The 22,620-nt window shown below is 39.2% G+C and overlaps 1 protein-coding gene across 4 annotated transcripts in view; it reads left to right on the forward strand.

The window, feature by feature from the left end:
- The window catches only part of LOC133657589 (inactive phospholipase D5-like), a 109,441-nt gene that overhangs the window by 31,697 nt on the left and 55,124 nt on the right, over nucleotides 1–22,620 (forward strand). Inside the window, exon 1 of one of the 4 annotated variants that reach the window (XM_062059080.1) lies at nucleotides 4,930–5,200. The exons of the other annotated variants lie outside the window; for them this stretch is intronic. Coding sequence (XP_061915064.1) covers nucleotides 5,195–5,200 — 6 coding nt within the window. The 5' untranslated portion in view covers nucleotides 4,930–5,194. Of the gene's footprint in view, nucleotides 1–4,929; nucleotides 5,201–22,620 lie in introns of those variants that run through there. 4 annotated transcript variants of the gene reach the window in all.

Consider the following 22,620-nt stretch of genomic DNA (forward strand, 5'->3'; position numbering starts at 1 on the left):
TACTTTTTTTTTTTTAAATCTTAAAGTAGAAATCTTTCCTGCTTACCATAACAGCTTCATTTTTAAAGCCCTTTAAAAACAACCAAACAGACAAAAAAATGAACATGGTAATTGAATTAATCAATAATTAATTTGACAAAAACATAGGAGAGCTGAGATATTTGTGTTGTAATATTATGACTGGCAAATATTGATGTATTTATTTTTATTTCTTAGAAAACACATGTTCACTCAAACAGTGTTGTTATTGTCTGATAATGTATCATTAAATAGAAGTATAATGACGGAATTTAACACTTATAAAACATACTAAGAGTTGATAAATAATATTATTTGACCTTTTGATGAGTTACCGGTAAATTAAAAAGGGGATCTATGGCTCTTTGAAGGGAACCGGAATCCTAAAGAGCTGTTACTTTCAAAGAGCCATTCAAAAGACTGACTCGTTATTATAGTTATTTTTTTTATTCAAGTAAACAATCACTGGTAGTTAGAGTATAAGGTAAGATGTGGATCAGACTAATATTATCGTGCCATATCCCCATGCGTTGACAGTGACGCCACTATTATTGAATTTTCACTTACCTAAAAACATTCAAAATCATTTTAATAATACAGAAAAATACATAATATTCAAGAATAAAATGTACCGGTATTTAAAAAGTGGAATTAAAACTAGAATAAAAATGAGTTCATGACAAATTTGTAAATACAAAAGTGCACTACCTGTGTGTGTATGCTTGGACTACTTTACAATTGAAATATTGCAAAGTTTCCTTTGACTCTTTCTAGTCCAGCCTCCAGTCGTGGGCAACTAAGTAAAAAATATGGCTCCAAATGTGAATTGGCTCTCATCATTAACTTAAATGAGCCGTTTTAAAAGACTTGATTTGTTCGCGAATGTCACATCTCTGCGGTATATCACCAGCCAACCTTTGGTCACTGGACACACAATTATGTTTGACAACTTGGATACACAACTCGTGTTTTAAGAGCAAGACATAATTGACGACAACAAGAGAGCAAAGCTGTTAAATTACACTTTTTTAAAAATGAGCTTGCAACGCTGCTAAGTTATCGTGTACGCCAGGGGTGCTCATTACGTCGATCACGGAGGGTGTGTCAGTCGATCGCCAGCCAGGCGTTAAAAAAATAGTCGTAAAAATGAGCGATCATAAACCTTCACTATGACGTCACTTTCGTCACTTGATTGACATTCACGGCACCCGAGGGTCTTCTGAGATGACGCTGGCTGCTGCCAGCTCATTATTAAGAAAAAATTACCGACAGGAAGGCGAGAAACACTTTTTATTTCAACAGACTCTGGCGCTGTACCTGTCGTCAAAACTCCAAAGACCGACTGCACAGTTGCACAATAAAAGCGCTGCTTCATCCTGCCTGCACTAACAAAATAAGAATCTCAGAAAGCTGGCGTGCACAAGCTAGCAAGCTACGGAGTTTGCCGCCAATGTATTTCTTGTAAAGTGTATACAAAGGAGTACGGAAGCTGGACAAATAAGATGCCAAAAACCCAACCAATTTCATGTGGTATTGGACAGAAAGGAGGACTTTTTTTCTCCTCCATTTGAAAATGTGGATGTTATCAGCACCACTATCTGATTCCTATCAATGCAAGTCATCAGAATCAGGTAATACACCAACTTATATTCTTGTCTTCATGAAAGAAAGGAATCTATATGTGTTAAACATGCTTGCATTATCTTTAAACACCTTTAACTTGTTAACAATATAAACTACATGTGTTAAACATGCTTGTATTATCTTTAAACACCTTTAACTTGTTGACAATATTAACTATATGTGTTAAACATGCTTGTATTATATTTAAACACCTTTAACTTATTAACAATATTAACTATATGTGTTAAACATGCTTGTATTATCATTAAACACCTTTAACTTGTTAACAATATTAACTATATGTGTTAAACATGCTTGCATTATCTTTAAACACCTTTAACTTGTTAACAATATTAACTAAATGTATTAAACATTCTTGTATTACCATTAAACACCTTTAATTTATTAACAATATTAACTATATGTGTGAAACATGCTTGCATTATCATTAAACACCTTTAACTTGTTAACAAAAACATATATTTCATAAATAAGTAAATATAAATTATATATATGAATGAGGTAGATCCCCGCGACTTGATCAATTGAAAAGTAGCTCGCCTGCAGAAAAAGTGTGGGCACCCCTGGTGTACGCCATGGACTGTAGATTCCCAATGACACTGTGGTAGAAAAACTCATATGGAGTCCTATTGCCAGAAACTAGGCAGATAACTCTAACTCCCGGAAGGACGTGCATCCCAAAGCGGACGTCCGCCAGGCATGTGCGCGCAAAACCCACATTTCAGAAATCACACAAAACACTGCTCGGCATGTACTGTATCTCCCACATGGACCCACACTTAATGTGATACCCATCTTTAAATTTCAACGCGGAAGTGCATGGAAGCTCTGATAACTGCGGACATTCCACGCGGAGTACGCTACGCCCACAGTGCGCTGGAGTGTGTAGGAGCCTTTAGCTGACTTTTGACCTTTTACTAAGTCTTATTTTATTTTTCCATTAACTAAAAATACAGGACAAAGTGTGTCCTTTGACGACTCAGTACAGAACAAAACTCTTTGGTTTGTAAGTTCAAGACGATGTTGTCCTTCAAGTGACGGTTGGAAACCCGAGCGGGAGCAGAAACTGGGTGGTCTTACAGCACATGTAGTAAACTCAAGGCCCGGGGGCCAGATCTGGCCCGCCACATCAATCAATGTGGCCCGCTGCGTCATTCAATGTGGTCTTCCACATCACTTGATGTGGCCTGTCATGTAATCCAAAGTGGTCTTCCACATCATTTGATGTGGTTCGCCACATCATTTAATGTGCCCGGCTGCGTCATTCAATGTGGTCTTCCACATCATTTGATGTGTGCATGTCATTTAATGTGGCCTGTCATGCCATTCAATGTGATCTTCCACGTCATTTGATGTAGTCTGCCACTTCATTTAACGTGGTCTTCCACAGCATTTGATGTGGCCCGTCATGTCATTCAATGTGTTCTTCCACATCATTTGATGTAGCCCATCATGTCATCCAATGTGGTCTTCCATTTCATTTTTAATGTGGTTCGCCACATCATTTAACGTGGCCCGCCACGTCATTTAACGTGGTCTTCCACGTCATTTAATGTGATCTTCCAAGTCATTTAAAGTGGCCCGTCATGCCATTCAATGTGGTCCTCCGTGTCATTTGGTGGCCTTCCACATCATTTAAAGTGGCCCGTCATGCCATTCAATGTGGCCTTACACATCATTTGATGTGGCCCATCATGTCAATCAATTTGTACTTCCATTTTATTTTAATATGGTTCGCCACATCATTTAAAGTGGCCCGCAACGTCATTTAATGTGGTCTTCCACATCATTTAATGTGATCTTCCAAGTCATTTAAAATGGCCCGTCATGCCATTCAATGTGGTCCTCTGTGTCATTAAGTGGCCTTCCACATCATTTAAAGTGGCCCGTCATGCCATTCAATGTGGCCTTACACATCATTTGATGTAGCCCATCATGTCATCCAATGTGGTCTTCCATTTTATTTTAATGTGGTTCGCCACATCATTTAAACTGGCCCGCCACGTCATTTAATGTGGTCTTCCACGTCATTTAAAATGGCCCGTCATGCCATTCAATGTGGTCCTCCGCGTCATTAAGTGGCCTTCCACGTCATTAAAATTTGCCCGTCATGCCATTCAATGTGGCCTTACACATCATTTGATGTAGTCTGCCACATCAATTATTGTGGCCCGTCACGTCATTACATGTGTCTTCCACGTCATTTGATGTGGTTCGCCGCATAATTTAATGTGGCCCGCCACGTCATATAACGTGGTCTTCCATGTCATTTAATGTGGCCCGTCATGCCATACAATGTGGTCTTCCACATCATTTAACGTGGTTCTCTGCATCATTTACAGTGGCCCGCCACGTCATTCAATGTGGTTTTTCACGTCATTTAATGTGGTTCGCCACATAATTGATGTGGCCCGCCACGTCATTTAACGTGGCCCGTCATGCCATTCAATGTGGTCTCCCACATCATTTTACTTGGTTCTCCGCATCATTTATTGTAGTCCGTCACGTCATTTAATGTGGCCCTTTGATCGTGGCCATATTTGCGATGTAGCCCTATATGAAAACAAGTTTGACACCTCTGTCTTAAAGGAACCAAACTGTCATTGTTTTATCAACAAACAAAAAAAGCGTCTCAACAGGCATTCACTGCTGGTGTTTTGCACTGGCGCCCTCTGCTGGGATGTATGTGGCAGTGCACTGCTACGGGGGTTGCCAAGACTTGCAAAGATCCAACACCACTCTGCATCTGCACAGGATCTGCATGTCAACGGGCCATTTCAAAAAGAGCACACTTTTTCCCCCCCCCTCAATTAGTGCACTATGATGTGCCATCTTTCACGCTCTTTTATGAAGAGGGGAAGCGAGCATAGAATGGTGTGGCTTTATTTTGTATACAAGAAATGATACTGGGGTGATACAAAACACTTGAAGAGTTACTGCCTCACTGCACCATTCTACAGCACTTGAGAGAAAACCAGTGTATCCCGTGTGTGTGTGTGTGTGTGTGTGTGTGTGTGTGTGTGTGTGTGTGTGTGTGTGTGTGTGTGTGTGTGTGTGGTACAAACACACACACACACACACACACACACACACGGATAGAATAAGAGAAGACAAGAGCCGGACCTTCTATTTATTCTCCCTTTCCCTCCCACTTTCAGTGTCCATCAGGGAGGAAGCGAGAAATGTGAGCTTTTTAACACGGGGGAAGAGAGGATGGAGGAGGCAGGGTGGCAGGGAAAGGAGGGAGCGAGGGAGAGAGAAGGAGGGATGGATGGAGGAAGCGGGAGAGTTAGAAAGAGGTGGACGAACACACCATACCCAGTGAAGACAAGAGGAGGAACACAAGAAGGGTGGAAACAAGAAGAAAGTAGGTAGATAGATAGATAGATAGATAGATAGATAGATAGATAGATAGATAGATAGATAGATAGATAGATAGATAGATAGATAGATAGATAGATAGATAGATAGATAGATAGATAGATAGATAGATAGATACTTCCTTTCATCAGTGGGGAAGGAGGGATGCGTCATGAAGGTGAGATCTTACAACAATAATTTCTTGTTTTTTAATGCTGATGCTGTTGCTCGCTCAGGAGAGGATGATGTACGTGATGTCGCTGACTAAGTGCTAGCTACTTGATAAATGCCACATGCAAAGAAGTTGTTAGCGGGCCGATTGTTGCAAACAATGGCTGTAGGTGTCCTCTGGGTGGCAGTAGTATGTATTTAAAGCAGACCTGGGCATTCTGCGGCCAGCAGGCCACATCCGGCCCTTTGTACGTCCCTGTCCGGCCCGCGTGAGGCCAATCATAAATTACAAAATACATTTAAAAAGGTATCTATCTCGAGTGTGCAATACAACGGTGCTGCTTTTGTTTTGAAAAGCGTTATTTGTATTACTTCCGTGTGGACGTATGCTCGTGCGCGATTGTGAGTGAATGTGAACAGCGGCAATCACAAATTACAAAATACATTTTAAAAAAAATCTATGTCGTGCGTGCAATACAACTGTGCTGCTTTTATTTTGAAAAGTGTTATTTATGGGCGTATGTCCGTGTGTAACCTGTGAGTGAAGGTGCACAGCGACAAGTGATGCCCGGTTATCCCCGAGACGCTAAAAAAAGAAAAGTTGTTGACGAATGGCGTGTTTTCAACAAGACATGGACTGCCAAGTATTTCTTTACAGAAATTAAAGGTAAAGCCGTGTGCTTATTTTGTGGTAAACATGTTGCTGTGTTTAAAGAATATAGTGTAACGACCTGCTGAAGTTGATGTTGTATTCTTGAGTTGCGAAAATGAGGAGTGAGGACAGACGTGCGTGTGGAAGGAACGAGATAAGTTGAGCTGTGTTAGTATAGGTTGCTCAATAAAAGTTTAAAAAGAGCGTCAGACTTGGTGAGCACTTCTGGACGCTACAATTGGTGTCAGAAGTAAAACTTTGCGCATACTGCCGCTGCTTGTGTGCTCAGCCTGCTACGTCATCGGGAGGTACGTGCCACGATGTTTCCTGGCAACTTTGTCAAGATGGAACGGGAGGGAAAGGACATTGAGTGGGGACTTAAGGTGCCGGCAGCGACTGCAGATGTCTGTGTGAATCCCGGACGTCAGGAGCTCGCCGCAAAGAGAGAGAGAGAGGGAGGAAGGAGAGAGGCAGCGTCTACAGGTGCAGCGCACGCTGCTTGGCATGGGGGAATTCCGCCCTCAATGAAGACTCCCAGGTTTGATGGCAAGGCGAACTGGGAGGCATTTCATCCCACTTCTGACACCAATTGTAGCGTCCAGAAGAAGTGCACACCAAGTCTGACGCTCTTTTTAAACTTTTATTGAGCAACCTATACTAACACAGCTCAACTTATCTCGTTCTTTCCACACGCACGTCTATCCTCACTCCTCATTTCCGCAACAGCAACGCTTCCTCCTTCTTCGCCAATCACCTTACAGGCGTGCTACGTTCACAACAAAGAGGATGCAGGATAAAGTGACAGAAATTGAAATTTCTGCATTGTATTATACATCAGGAAGTGTTGTGTAAGAAAGTGTTAAAAATAAAACCATCAAAAGCCATCTGCCTTTGTATAAAGATAAGTTAGGTTCAATGAAAATATTATTATTATTATTATTTATCTTACGGTATATCAAAAATAATTTGAGCAAAATTTAATTGAAATACTGTCGGTGTGGCCCTCCAGCAGTGCTCGGGTTGCTCATGCGGCCCACAGTAAAAATTAATTGCCCACCCCTGCCGTAGGATGTGGGCATGGCATAGCGCCAAACTTTGATTTGATGGCTCGCCACAAACATTTCAATTATTATAACTCGGCTCCACAATTTCATATCTTGATCAGATTCGTTTCAAATAATGATGATGACATCCTGAAAGGATAGATGGGTTGATACCTATTCGTACCAATTAATGGTTGGGGCGAGCCCTTGTAGCGAAAAGTGCTCCTCGCCGTCAACCATCAAACTGCCATTACCGTAACTCTAAATGATCAGTTCTCCTTCCAAACAGAAGGGTTTAAAGGCCTACAGAAACCCACTACTACCGACCACGCAGTCTGATAGTTTATATATCAATGATGAAATCTTAACATTATAACACATGCCAATACGGCCGGGTTAACTTATAAAGTGACATTTTAAATTTGCCGCTAAACTTCCGGTTCGAAACGCCTCTGAGGATGACGTATGCGCGTGACGTAGACCAACACGGGTATGCCTTCCACATTGAAGCCAATACGAAAAAGCTCTGTTTTCATTTCATAATTCCACAGTATTCTGGACATCTGTGTTCGTGAATCTGTTGCAATCATGTTCATTGCATTATGGAGAAGGAAGCTGAGCAAGCAAAGAAGAAAGTTGTCGGTGCGAAATGGACGTATTTTTCGAACGTAGTCAGCAACAACAGTACACAGCCGGCGCTTCTTTGTTTACATTCCCGGAAGATGCAGTCAAGACGGAAGAACTCGGATAACAGAGACTCTAACCAGGAGGACTTTTGACTTCGATACACAGACGCCTGTAGAGAACTGGGACAACACAGACTCTTACCAGGATTACTTTCATTTGGATGACAAAGACGCAGACGTGCTACTGTGAGTATGCAGCTTTGGCTTCTAAACATTTGATCGCTTGACCGTATGTGCGCAACTTTTTTTTGCGTATGTACGTAACTTTTTAAAAATATATAAGCTTTATGAACCTTGGGTTAGGTGAACGGTCTTTTGGGCTGAGTGATTGTGTGTGTTGATCAGGTGTTTGAATTGTATTGGCGTGTTCTATGGAGCTAGGAGCTAGCAGAGGAGCTAGGAGCTAGCGTAACAAACACGCAGGTGTTTTTATGCAGGATTAATTTGTGGCATATTAAATATAAGCCTGGTTGTGTTGTGGCTAATAGAGTATATATATGTCTTGTGTTTATTTACTGTTGTAGTCATTCCCAGCTGAATATCAGGTCACCCCCGGCTCTCACAGCATCTTCCCTATCTGAATAGCTTCAACTCCCCACTAGTCCTTCACTTGCACTTTACTCATCCACAAATCTTTCATCCTCGCTCAAATTAATGGGGAAATTGTCGCTTTCTCGGTCCGAATCTCTCTCACTTCATGCGGCCATCATTGTAAACAATAGGGAACTTTGCGTATATGTTCAACTGACTACGTCACGCTACTTCCGGTAGGGGCAAGCCTTTTTTTTATCAGATACCAAAAGTTGCAATCTTTATCGTCGTTGTTCTATACTAAATCCTTTCAGCAAAAATATGGCAATATCGCGAAATGATCAAGTATGACACATAGAATAGATCTGCTATCCCCGTTTAAATAAAAAAAATTCATTTCAGTAGGCCTTTAAGGTTGGGTTCTGACCATGACTAGACATTGCCATCGACACCAAAAGTGCCCCCTTGTGGTGGAAAATTGTGAAAAATTATAACTGTCATAACTTTCATTCTTTCTTTTTTTTTCATTTCACTTTATTTAACCAGGTAAAAAACTAACTGAGATTAGAATCTCTTTTGCAAGAGTGACCTGGCCAAGAGGGCAGCAAAAACAGGTTTCATAAATAAATACAACAACAACAAAAGAACAGGAGCAGTCTCACATTATATTTAAAAGTACACGTTACTTACAACCAGTGTTGGGACTAACGCGTTACTAAGTAACGCGTTACTGTAACGCCGTTAGTTTCGGCGGTAACTAGTAATCTAACGCGTTATTTTTTTATATACAGTAACTCAGTTACCGTTACTGCATTATGCGTTACTGCGTTATTTTACGTTATTTTTATGTAGTATCGGCTAGAAACTGAAGATCTGAGTGTGTTTTATTGGAGCGCTCCGGTGGAAAAGAAGAGGCGTGCTTTCCCCCACCCACAGAAAGCACGCCTCCCCGCAGGGGGGGGGGGGCGTGGTTGGGGGCGTGGGGGCGTGGTCAAGAGGAGAGTATATTTACAGCTAGAATTCACCAACTCAAGTATTTCATATATATATATATATATATACAGTATATATATATATATATATATATATATATATATATATATATATATATATATATATATATATATATATATATATATATATATGAATACTTGACTTTCAGTGAATTATAGCTATATATATATATATATATATATATATATATATATATATATATATATATATATATATATATATATATATATATATATATATATATATATATATATTTATTGTATTATATATATAAATAAAAGAAGGGGGGCTTGGTCGGGGGGGCGTGGTTGGGGGCGTGGGGGCGTGGTCAAGAGGAGAGTATATTTACAGCTAGAATTCACCAACTCAAGTATTTCATATATATATATATATATATATACAGTATATATATATATATATATATATATATATATATATATATATATATATATATATATATATGAATACTTGACTTTCAGTGAATTCTAGCTATATATATATATATATATATATATATATATATATATATATATATATATATATATATATATATATATATATATATATATATATATTGTATTATATATATAAATAAAAGAAATACTTGAATTTTAGTGTTCATTTATTTACACATATACACACACACACACACAACACACTCATTGTTGTACTTGAAAGTACAATGCTTTGTTAAGGGTTGAATTGTCCATCCTCTTTCTATTCTCTGTCACTATTTTTCTAACCATGCTGAACACCCTCTCTGATGATGCATTGCTGTGTGGCTCGCACAAAAGTGCTTTCATCAAATGCACGAGAGTGTGGAATCTTCCATCTCTCCCTAGCATGGCCCAAAACCGGTCAATCCTTGCTTCCTGGGGAAGATCGTCCCTGGCAAGCAATTGGTACTCCAGTACTTGTACCCGGTGGCTGGTCAGGTCCAATCGCAGCTGCGGCAGACTTTTTGGGGGGGGGGCGTGGCCTCCAGCTCCGGCTGAATACCGGGAGTTTGTCGGGAGAAAATCTCTGTCGGTAGGTTGTCGGGAGAGGCGCTGAATATCGGGATTCTCCCGCTAAAAACGGGAGGGTTGGCAAGTATGAGCTAGAGCACCTACACGCACTCACTGTCGCCGCTCCCTCACCTGTCTCGCCCACTCACTCACTGACGTCACTCACCTCTCATGCTGTCATATCTTAAAGGGCCACACACACACACACACATACGCTACTCTCATAACAACTAACAAGACATCATGGCGAAGCCAGAAGTCGAGTTTTTTAACATGGAGACATTCTCAATACTTTTCTTTTGTCGAGCACAAAGAAAATAACATTTTAGTTAAATGTAAGTTGTGTCTTGGATCAAAGATCCTATCTACTTAGAGTTAAAGTTAAAGTGCCATTATGTTGCAGCTATTTAAAATAGTTTTGTCAATTTTTTCTGGCCTGAAATAAATTGGCCCTTTGAAACATATCTTTGTGTTTGTGTGTTGTATGTAGACCACATTGTTTGTGTGTTGTATATAGACCACATTGTTTGTGTGTTGTATGTAGACCACATTGTTTGTGTGTTGTATGTAGACCACATTGTTTGTGTGTTGTATGTAGACCACATTGTTTGTGTGTTGTATGTAGACCACATTGTTTGTGTGTTGTATATAGACCACATTGTTTGTGTGTTGTATGTAGACCACATTGTTTGTGTGTTGTATGTAGACCACATTGTTTGTGTGTTGTATGTAGACCACATTGTTTGTGTGTTGTATGTAGACCACATTGTTTGTGTGTTGTATATAGACCACATTGTTTGTGTGTTGTATGTAGACCACATTGTTTGTGTGTTGTATGTAGACCACAATGTTTGTGTGTTGTATGTAGACCACATTGTTTGTGTGTTGTATATAGACCACATTGTTTGTGTGTTGTATGTAGACCACATTGTTTGTGTGTTGTATGTAGACCACATTGTTTGTGTGTTGTATATAGACCACATTGTTTGTGTGTTGTATGTAGACCACATTGTTTGTGTGTTGTATGTAGACCACAATGTTTGTGTGTTGTATGTAGACCACATTGCTTTCTGAGTTCAGTGATGCAAATGCATGTCAAGTTGATCAACAGATTGTATTATTCTCCAGTGCAATAACAGTACTGAAATGAAGGCTAAAAGGGCATTAATGGGAGCCTTAAAAAAAGGGGGGGGAAAAGAAGTAACTAAATAGTTACTTTTCACAGTAACGCATTACTTTTTGGTGTAAGTAACTGAGTTAGTAACTGAGTTACTTTTGAAATAAAGTAACTAGTAATTGTAACTAGTTACTGGTTTTCAGTAACTAACCCAACACTGCTTACAACATTAACATAAAAAAACAGGCAATAGGTAAAAAATAAAATGTTTAAATTAAAAATAATATTAAAAACATGTTAAAAGCAAGTACAGTCACCAATAGAAACAGCTTCTCGATCTTTTAAAATGGTGTGAAATTCCCCCAAAGTGATCAGTTAAGGCAGCCTCAGATCCTTTTGTAATTAATTCCATGACCATGGAGCAGCAAATCTGAAGGCTTTTTTACTAAGACTTGTGTTGGCCCTCAGAACCAACACGCCAAGGATGTCCTGTGACCTTAAACTGTAGCGACTGGAGTCTCTACACATAAAAAAACCCATAAATAAGGGGGAACCAGACCAAGATGTTATTTATATATATATATATATATATATATATATATATATATATATATATATATATATATATATATATATATATATAAACCATTCATCGAGAAAATCTGTGGGCTGACAAAGATGGACAGTTTGCGTTTGCATACAATGTGCAATGGTGGATAAGGTTGCCACAACTAGTAATAAAACGTAAGGCATAGTGACTTACAGTATCCACTTTTTTCAAATAAGTGTATTCATAAAAAGCAAGTCTCCATAATCCAGCATAGGCATGAAAGTGGTCAGAATCAAGGATTTCTTAACTTGTAGGAAAAAAACCTCACTCAATTTAATTTTAAGTTTAGCCACAAGTTTGTTTACGTGTGATTTAAAAGACAAGTTCTCATCAATAACAATCCCCAAGTACTTATATGTCGTGGCCATTATGAAGTTCAAACTTATGAGCAGTTGATATTTTTGAAATATTCAATGTTAGCCATTTGAAAGTAACATCACCTTGACATCATTACCATGAATTGATTAACGTGGACCCCGACTTAATCAAGTTGAAAAACTTATTCGGGTGTTACCATTTAGTGGTCAATTGTACGCATACTTGCCAACCTTGAGACCTCCGATTCCGGGGGATGGGGTGGGGCGTGGTCGGGGGCGGGGCCGGGTGTGGTTGGGGGCGGGGGGCGTGGGGCGTGGTTGGGGGCGTGGTTAAGAGGGGAGGAGTATATTTACAGCTAGAATTCACCAACTCGAGTGTTTCATATATATTTCATATATATATATATATATATATATATATATATATATATATACACTACCGTTCAAAAGTTTGGGGTCACATTGAAATGTCCTTATTTTTGAAGGAAAAGCACTGTACTTTTCAATGAAGATAACTTTAAACTAGTCTTAACTTTAAAGAAATACACTCTATACATTGCTAATGTGGTAAATGACTATTCTAGCTGCAAATGTCTGGTTTTTGGTGCAATATCTACATAGGTGTATACAGGCCCATTTCCAGCAACTATCACTCCAGTGTTCTAATGATACAATGTGTTTGCTCATTGGCTCAGAAGGCTAATTGATGATTAGAAAACCCCTGTGCAATCATGTTCACACATCTACAAAACTGACCTTCCTTTGAGAAGATTGAGTTTCTGGAGCATCACATTTGTGGGGTCAATTAAACGCTCAAAATGGCCAGAAAAAGAGAACTTTCATCTGAAACTCGACAGTCTATTCTTGTTCTTAGAAATGAAGGCTATTCCACAAAATTGTTTGGGTGACTCCAAACTTTTGAACAGTAGTGTATATGTATGAAATACTTATTTTTCAGTGAATTCTAGCTATATATATATATTTATTTTATTATACATATAAATAAAAGAAATACTTGAATTTCAGTGTTCCGGATGCTATCCAGTAGATGGCAGTATTGTCCTGTTTAAGAGTGTCACAACATTGCTGTTTACGGCAGATGAACTGCTTTACGTTAGACGAAAACGTGACTGCTGTTGTTGTGTGTTGTTACCGCGCTGGGAGGACGTTAATGAAACTGCCTAACAATAAACCCACATAAGAAACCAAGAACTCGCCCTCGATCATTCTACAGTTATAACATGATTGGGCAGGCACGCTGTTTATATTGTGGGAAAGCGGACATGAAAACAGACTGTCGCTGTCCCCACTCAGGTCCGCATTGAGCTGGAGGGGGCGTGGCCTCCAGCTCCGGCTGAATTCCGGGAGTTTATCGGGAGAAAATTTCTTCCGGGAGGTTATCGGGAGAGGCGCTGAATTCCGGGAGTCTCCCGGTGAAACCGGGAGGGTTGGCAAGTATGATTGTACGGATTATGTACTGTACTGTGCAATCTACTAATAAAAGTTTCAATCAATCAATCAAACATCAACTTCCTTCCACATGCTCCGATCTTTCTCAACATTTTAATGGGGCATGGGGAAGAACTTGACTGCACTGCGTCAAGTGTGCCACCCGATGCAAGACCGATCATTGCGGCTTGCAGCTTTAATTCTAAACGTGATTGTTTTTACAAAGAGTTTTTCGGATACCAGCTGTCTCTTGGCTAATTCTTATGCTTTAAATTGTGAGCAAAAATTTGGGCTGCTGCTAATTGGTGTAGCGAATGCCACAGTGCTCCGTAAGAGCAGTATTATTACATTACTGTTGTGAACTCGCATGGTTGCAGTAGTTGTGACCCCAAAATGCAGGAACCGAGAGATCGATGTGCAGGTAATAGTCTTTTAATATACTCAAACACAAAAGGTGCAGCAGGGAAGTGCACAAAATTATAGCAGCCACCAGCGCTGAGTCAGTAACATTTCATCAATCATTCCTCGAGCACTGAGGAACAGACAAGGCAGGCATAAATAGCGGCCTGATGTGCAACTGCAACCGGGTGTGCCTGGCTGCCAATCAAGGACAGGTGAGGGGAACGAGCACTCAGGGAGACATGCAGGAAATGCAACGAAAATAAGAGCGTTGACAGGAAATAAACACCAAACAATGAAACACAAACTGAAGTGAAATGACAGATCGTCACAATTACTTCATTAAGGTACTGTAGTTGTTATTATTTTTAAAGTTGAATATAAGAAGAAAGAGCTACAACACTACTAATTAGAGATGTCCGATAATATCGGACTGCCGATATTATCGGCCGATAAATGCTTTAAAATGCAATATCGGAAATTATCGTCATCGGTTTCAAATTTGTCGGTATCGGTTTCAAAAAGTACAATTTATGACTTTTTAAAACGCCGCTGTGTACACGGATGTAGGGAGAAGTACAGAGCACCAATAAACCTTAAAGGCACTTCCTTTGCGTGCCGGCCCAATCACATAATATCTACGGCTTTTCACACACACAAGTGAATGCAAGGCATATTTGGTCAACAGCCATACAGGTCACACTGAGGGTGACCGTATAAACAACTTTAACACTGTTACAAATATGCGCCACACTGTGAACCCACACCAAACAAGAATGACAAAAACATTTCGGGAGAACATCCGCACCGTAACACAACATAAACACAACAGAACAAATACCCAGAACCCCTTGCAGCACTAACTCTTCCGGGACGCTACAATATACAACCCCGCTCTCAGGGAGAGCATGTCTCAAATTCCAAGCTGCTGTTTTGAGGCATGTTAAAAAAAATAATGCACTTTGTGACTTCAATAATAAATATGGCAGTGCCATGTTGGCATTTTTTCCATAACTTGAGTTGATTTATTTTGGAAAACCTTGTTACATTGTTTAATGCATCCAGCGGGGCATCACAACAAAATTAGGCATAATAATGTGTTAATTCCATGACTGTATATATCGGTATCGGTTGATATCGGAATCGGTAATTAAGAGTTGGACAATATCGTAATATCGGATATCGGCAAAAAAGCCATTATCAGACATCTCTACTACTACTCATGGCAGATTTCATGGGAGCCAACAACGACTACTTTGGTACAAATGACGATATTTTTTAACCTGGATATAAGGAGAATAAACAAAAAGTTTTAGAAGCTGAGTGCTAAACAGATCCAGCTTTAGTGAAACATTAAGCACCATCAGAAACAGACTCAGCTTTATTGGCCAAGTATGTAAGGAATGTGACTTGGTAGGCTGTGCTCTCTTTGTACAATTTAATGAATAACTAAAAATATAAACAACTACTTAAATAACTTATCTGTGCAAGGCTAATAAGATAATAGTGCAGTGGTGAATAGAGCAAAGCAAAAAGACGATGACGTGAGCATGAGTTAGTACATTAACAGTGACAGATTAGTTATTTCACAGCGTTCATCAGATTGATAACCTTGGGGAAGAAACGGTTCTTATGATGGGTTGTTTTGGCGTATTGTGATTTGTAAAGCCTGCCGGACGGGATGAGTTTTAACAGTTTGTGACCATGGTGTGGGGCAGTGATGCTACCTGCCTATCAATGCAGCAGTATTGGAAACTGCTAAACAAAAAATACAAACTACGAACATAGTAAAACAACCCCTTACTGTACAATGTCTGTTCTCACTGACTGATGAGATGTTTATATCTCCCCGTTTAGAGGAACAATTTATCACAATCCTAACGCAGGGAAAATAGAAAATAAAAGTTGTTTTTTGTGTTTTTCTCGACATCTCTCTAAGATAAATGTCATAGTTGACTAAGTTCTCGGTTTATGGCCCCAACCTTCTACTATGCAAGTGATAGGCATGATTTATAATCTAGAATCAACTTTCACCAACTCAGAGGCAATGCAGCAGCTCACCGGCTCAGTATGTCAATAGCTGTATAATCTAGTCAGCTCTATAGTTAAAAATAGTGCCTTAACGTTAGCGCTTATAATAACAATATCACTAATACTTGGTTAATATTTACGTCACAAGATGAAAGGAGACTATTGTTTGTGGTTTTTGAACTATTTTTTTAGAGAGCTTTATGGGCGCAATAGTGTACTCCTGTTCACTGCATTGTTAGGCACCTCTTATTTGCCGTATTTTACAAATTAGATTGCAAAAAAAACAAAAACTGGGGTTTTTGTCTTACATAGGGATTGTGAATGATAGGCAAAAAAAATAAAAATAAATGTGTTTCCCCGTTAAGGGACACTACTATCATCATTTCACTGTTGGTAATGGCAGCAGTATTAGAACGCATGAAATAATTACTGTAATTACATTACCAATTACTAAAAAAAAACAATAAAGGCTTTGGTACCTTTTATTTTTAACACTGTTAAAGTTGTTTATACGGCTACCCTCAGTGTGACCTGTATGGCTGTTGACCATATGTTTTGCATTCACTGGTGTGTGTGGAAAGCCGTAGATATTATGTGACTGGGTCGGCACACAAAGGCAGTGCCTTTCTGTACTTCTCCCTACGTCCGTGTACACAGCGGCGTTTTAAAAAGTCATAAATTTTACTTTTTGAAACTGATGCCGATAATTTTGAAACCGATACCGATAATTTCCGATATTACATTTTAAAACATTTATCAGCCGATAATATCGGCAGTCTGATATAATCGGACATCTCAAGTTTTTGTATACCGTTTTGTTTATCGTACGGCCACACATTGCACGTAACAAACTAGTCCGTTTGCCCTTGGATCATTCTTTTGACTGGAGTGTCCAGACAAAGAATTCACGTGTTGGTGACTACATTAAGCCGGGTAACTCCTTAACTGAATAGTTATTTAGCCTAAGCCCCGTGTCAGCCACACTAGGTTACCATACTTGGTTATTTTTTTACACGGGAAAGCGCACCGTGTATTTCTTGAATCTCTTAGCTTTGTTTGGACTCTTCGATCATTTACAAACTGAGTTCGGAGAGAGGAAGTGACGCCAGAAAGACTGCGGCCTACACAGGAAGTGACGTCAGAAAGAATGCGCCACAGTCAGCTTTATAACAAGCGGTTTCGTAACTCGTTGTCTTTGAAGAAATATGGAGGCGGGTCATCCAGACATGCTTGTGTTTCTCCTTCTATTTCTCTTTCTCCTATTTCGAATACGACACTTCTCAGACGGTAAGAGAACTTTCAAATGCCCAGGTCAGCTGTGATTCTACTTACCGTAAAACTTTGTCCATTTGTTGAAGGAGAGACAACCAGAATGCGGGCTCCCGTGGATGTGATGAAAAAAAAAGGTAGCGTGTGCTTTGTATTACCTGGCCGACGAAGGAAGACTACGGAAAACAGCGAATTCATTTGGACTGGCAAAGCAGACTGTATCAGTTATTGTCTGCCACGTATGTCTCGGACTCAACGTTTAGGTCCAGAGTATATAAAGTCACCAAAAACAAATGGACAATAAAGGTGAGGGCAAAAGAGTGTGGAGTGTCCTGGCCAGATATCTAGAACCCGAGATTGATTAATGAAAAATGTTACTTATCACTTTGTTTACTTTCACATGGTCCATTATAGATTTGATTAATTTATGATGTCTCAGGTGTGGTTTTACTACAATAGGGCCCCACAGCACACTGGATTCCAGTTAATTGAAATACCACAACACTGGATATTGTTCAGATAAGTTTAATTTAATTTAAGAACTTGCACACAAAGCAACACTGGAGGTGACTATGACGTGCGCATTTTCCACGCATGCGTACAAGGTTGTGTTGCGCCGGCGGACGGAGAAGGGTAGGGGGTCTTAAACGATGACATTGTGTGTGTGTGGACAAGGATAAGGTTAGGTGGGATTTACCCTGGATAACTTTTTTCTGTGCTTTTTTTTTTTTTTTTTTAGTACGACTGCAAAACAATCCACCATGGGGCCAAAGAAAGTTTCTACTGCAAAAATTTTGATTAAAAAAATGAGAAACACTATTGAATTCAAGAAAAAAAACTCGTAGCAAAGTACATCATCACCGGTGTTCGGAAAATTACTTTTAAAAAGTTATTGAATACAGTTACTTGTTTTCCAAAAAAGTACTTGATTTACTTGTAATGAATTACTAAGGAAAGTAATTCATGCAGTTTTACTTTCTTATATACAGTATGGTGTGTGCAGTTGAGATATGTTTCATGAGAGGAGAGTGCGTGAGTTAGTGTGTGGCTTTAAAGCAGTGGTTCTCAAACTTTTTTTGTCATCCCCCACTTTGGACAAGGGGGAGTTTTCAAGCCCCACCTGCCCCCATCGCCCCAACAGAACGCTAATGCCAAGCTTAACATTTTCAAATTTATCGAACATCAAGTAACATCAAGTTTTATACATTCAAACTCAATAACATAAAATAAAATCAAGTTCAATAATAAATAAAATAACTGTGCAGCTGTGGTATAACTTGCATCAAGTTCAATATCAAATAAAATAACTTGCATCAATTCAATAATAAATAAAACAAAAGTGTTATAACTTGCATCAAGTTCAATAATAAATCAAAAAAAGTGTTATAACTTGCATCAAGTTCAATAATAAATCAAATAACTTGCATCAAGTTCAATAATAAATAAAACAAAAGTGTTATAACTTGCATCAAGTTCAATAATAAATAAAACAAAAGTGTTTTATAACTTGCATCAAGTTCAATAATAAATCAAAAAAAGTGTTATAACTTGCATCAAGTTCAATAATAAATCAAATAAAAGTGTTATAACTTGCATCAAGTTCAATAATAAATAAAACAAAAGTGTTATAACTTGCATCAAGTTCAATAATAAATCAAAAAAAGTGTTATAACTTGCATCAAGTTCAATAATAAATCAAATAATAGTGTTATAACTTGCATCAAGTTCAATAATAAATCAAATAACTTGCATCAAGTTCAATAATAATAAATGAAAATAAAAGTGCCACTTTGCAATCTTTGCCAAAAAAAGGAGGACAGGGCAAGTGAACATGAGTTTTACAGTACTCCAGCATTAGTGGCTGCAATGAGCCTGTTTTGCACTGCACAGCTTTTCAAATCGGGGTTGCAGGCTTGACACTGCCACTGTTAAAACCTCATTGAATTCGGGGCTGAGCTGCCTTGACGCGAGTGTTTCCCGGTGAATGACACATTGTGTCCAATGCGCATTTGGCGCAACCCTCTTTATTAGAGCCTGCAGCCCGTTTCTTGACTTTGCCATGCGCGCCATCAGAGCAAAAGCCCACACAGTTTTCCCATTTAAGGTCGTGTTCTTTGAGGAAACTGTCCATTATCTTGAACAGCTCATCAGCAGTGGCTCTATTTTTTATGTATTTGCAAAACAGCAAATCCTCGCACAGTGACTCGCCATTCACAAAGCTTCCGCTTAGCCCCGCCCCCATTAGTTACTGTTGCTATTGTCTGTCAAACTTTCGCTCCTACCTAGAAATGTAAAGCCTACAGGAAAAATAAGTAATTCACATTTATCTATATAGCGGATTTCACAGACAGAATCACAAAGTGATTTACAGTGTGTATAGAAAATGAAAGCATAGTAAAAAAAAAAATCTAAGAATATAATAATACATTTTTTTTTAAAAATCAAAGTGAAATTTCCTCCCGTTCCTCGCGCCCCACCTGTCATGTCTCTATTCCCCACCAGTGGGGCGCGCCCCACACTTTGAGAAACGCTGCTTTAAAGAGAGGTGCCTGTTGCCAAGTGAAGCGTGACGTCCATAAGTGCGCGTTTGTTGACTGTTTTAGCGCTGCATTGGTAGTGTGGAATGTTTTATCTAATACAGTGTTTTTCAACCTTTTTTGAGGCAAGGCACATTTTTTGCGTTGAAAAAATCCGGAGGCACACCACCAGCAGAAATCATTAAAAAACGAGACTTAGTTGACAGTAAAAAGCCGTCGTCGCAATTGTTGGATATGACTTTAAACCATAACCAACCATGCATCACTATAGCTCTTGTCTCAAAGTAGGTGTACTGTCACGACATGTCACATCACGCCGTGACTTATTTTGAGTTTTTTGCTGTTTTCCTGTGTGTAGTGTTTTAGTTCTTGTCTTGCGCTCCTATTTTGGTGGCGTTTTCTCTTTTTTTGGTATTTTCCTGTAGCAGTTTCATGTCTTCCTTTAAACAATATTTCTCGCATCTACTTTGATTTAGCAATCAAGAATATTTCAGTTGTTTTTATCCTTCTTTGTGGGGACATTGTTGATTGTCATGTCATGTTCGGATGTACATTGTGGACGCCTTTTTGCTCCACAGTAAGTCTTTGCTGTCGTCCAGCATTGTGTTTTTGTTTACTTTGTAGCCAGTTCAGTTTTAGTTTCGTTCTGCACAGCCTTCCCTAAGCTTCAATGCCTTTTCTTAGGGGCACTTACCTTTTGTTTATTTTTGGTTTAAGCATAGGACACCTTTTTACCTGCACGCTGCCTACCGCTGTTTCCGACATCTACAAAGCAATTAGCTACCGGCTGCCACCTACTGATATGGAAGAGTATTACACGGTTACTCAACAACACATAATTTGCAGACTATAATTACTGGTTTGCAAAGAATATTTTTAACCCAAATAGGTGAAATTAGATAATCTCCCACGGCACACCAGACTGTATCTCACGGCACACTAGTGTGTCGCGGCACAGTGGTTGAAAAACACTGATCTAATAGATAATAAAGCGATTGAATATGCGTCAATGGCTGTGTCTCTCCTTGTCTGCAAACGGGGTATTATATGATTATTATTGCTGATGATTTTCATTTTATTGAATGTTTGTTATTCCCCCATAGTAGTAGTGCGCGCGCATTTGTGTGCATGTGTGTGTGCGCGGTGGCTGCTGCTTGCACTAGTAAATAACTACTTCCTGAAGTGAACTGGCTGGGATTCTAACGCTGTCTTGTCAGCATCAGAAGTAGCGTGCCACGTTACATCAAACGTATTGGCAACTGCGTTGTAACATACATAAAAGTACTTCATTAGATTACTCGTTACTAACAGCGTTGTTGTGTAAAGCCATTTTTCCGAACGCTCTTCATCCCCATCTTTGCCAACAAGAATATTCGATAAAGGTAAAGGTGATGTTAAATATGTATAATGAACATGTCTGCATAAAATTGGTAAAAATGTGGGATTTTTCGACATCGCAATAACTTTCAGACTAATCAGTTTCATAGCAGTTTATGGATAATTGTAATGTTAAAAATATCTTTTGGTAGGTAGGTTGAAGTTTATTTTTGAACACGTGTACAGTTTCAATACCGTACTGTGACGCTGAGGTCGCATTGCAGCGGTGGTTGTGGTGATCCCAATGTGCAGAATGCACCAGGAGACAGCGTGCAGGTAAAAAATGTATTTAAACTAAGAACAAACAGAAGACAGGCGCAAACAGGAAAACCACTTAAGCATAGGGAAGGCTACGCAATACCAAAAAAACTAAACAAGCAATAAAGTAAACTGGAGGACAGCAAAGGTTTACCAACATGAAGCATTCACAGTCAGCAGCAACATCCATCCATCCATCCATTTTCTACCGCTTGGCCCTTTTGGGATGGCGGGGGGTGCTGGAGCCTATCTCAGCTGCATTCGGGCGGAAGGCGGGGTACACCCTGGACAAGTCGCCATCTCATCACAGGGCCAACACAGATAAACAGACAACATTCACATGTAAATAGTCTTAATTGCATACAGGGAACAAAGTCAAGGTGCTGCATGACCAAAAGTGACAGGAAGTGCAACCAAAATAAAAGCACAAGACAGGAACCAAGACATTAAACACAGAAAAAAACAGCTAATTCAAAATAAGACATGATCTGGTGTGAACAGATCATGACACATACATCATATAGTTTAATTTACATTTCTCTTTACAACATGTCCGAAAAGGAGTAGGAACAAGCAAAGCTTGTTGAACCCTACACCTTTTCAACTCCACAGCAATTAATAACACATGTTCCTTCCTGTTCTTAATTTGTAACATACTTTACATCAATGTTATTAAATGGTATGATTGCTATGAAAAAGATGATTTTTAAACATTTAAATACAGACAATTCTGGGATCAATTCTGCATGCAGCTTATAGATGAGACATTTTTCAAACTGGCTGACATTTTCCTCCGCAATGTTACACAAATGAGCTCCTGCCTGCTCTTCTTTACGTATTATATAGGTCTCATATTTGTCAATTTACACAAAGTTTGGATTTTTGGCAGATAAATATATTATTTTATCTTCCTGTCTATCAGTGTCTGTCAAGTTGTAATCAGATTGAATCAGGAAGCATAAAAACGCTGCGAGTGTTGGGGACAGAGGCTTGCCAAGCAATATCAAATCGGGAGGAAGAGGAAGGAACGCCATGAAAGAAGGACAAAAACTTGAATTCCCTGCAAAAATGAATGTTCTAACAAGTTCTTCTAAGCAGAGGAGACAGGCTGTTTGAGACCAGCACTCCAA

Source organism: Entelurus aequoreus, linkage group LG09, assembly GCF_033978785.1.
Source record: "Entelurus aequoreus isolate RoL-2023_Sb linkage group LG09, RoL_Eaeq_v1.1, whole genome shotgun sequence".
NCBI lineage: Eukaryota > Metazoa > Chordata > Actinopteri > Syngnathiformes > Syngnathidae > Entelurus > Entelurus aequoreus.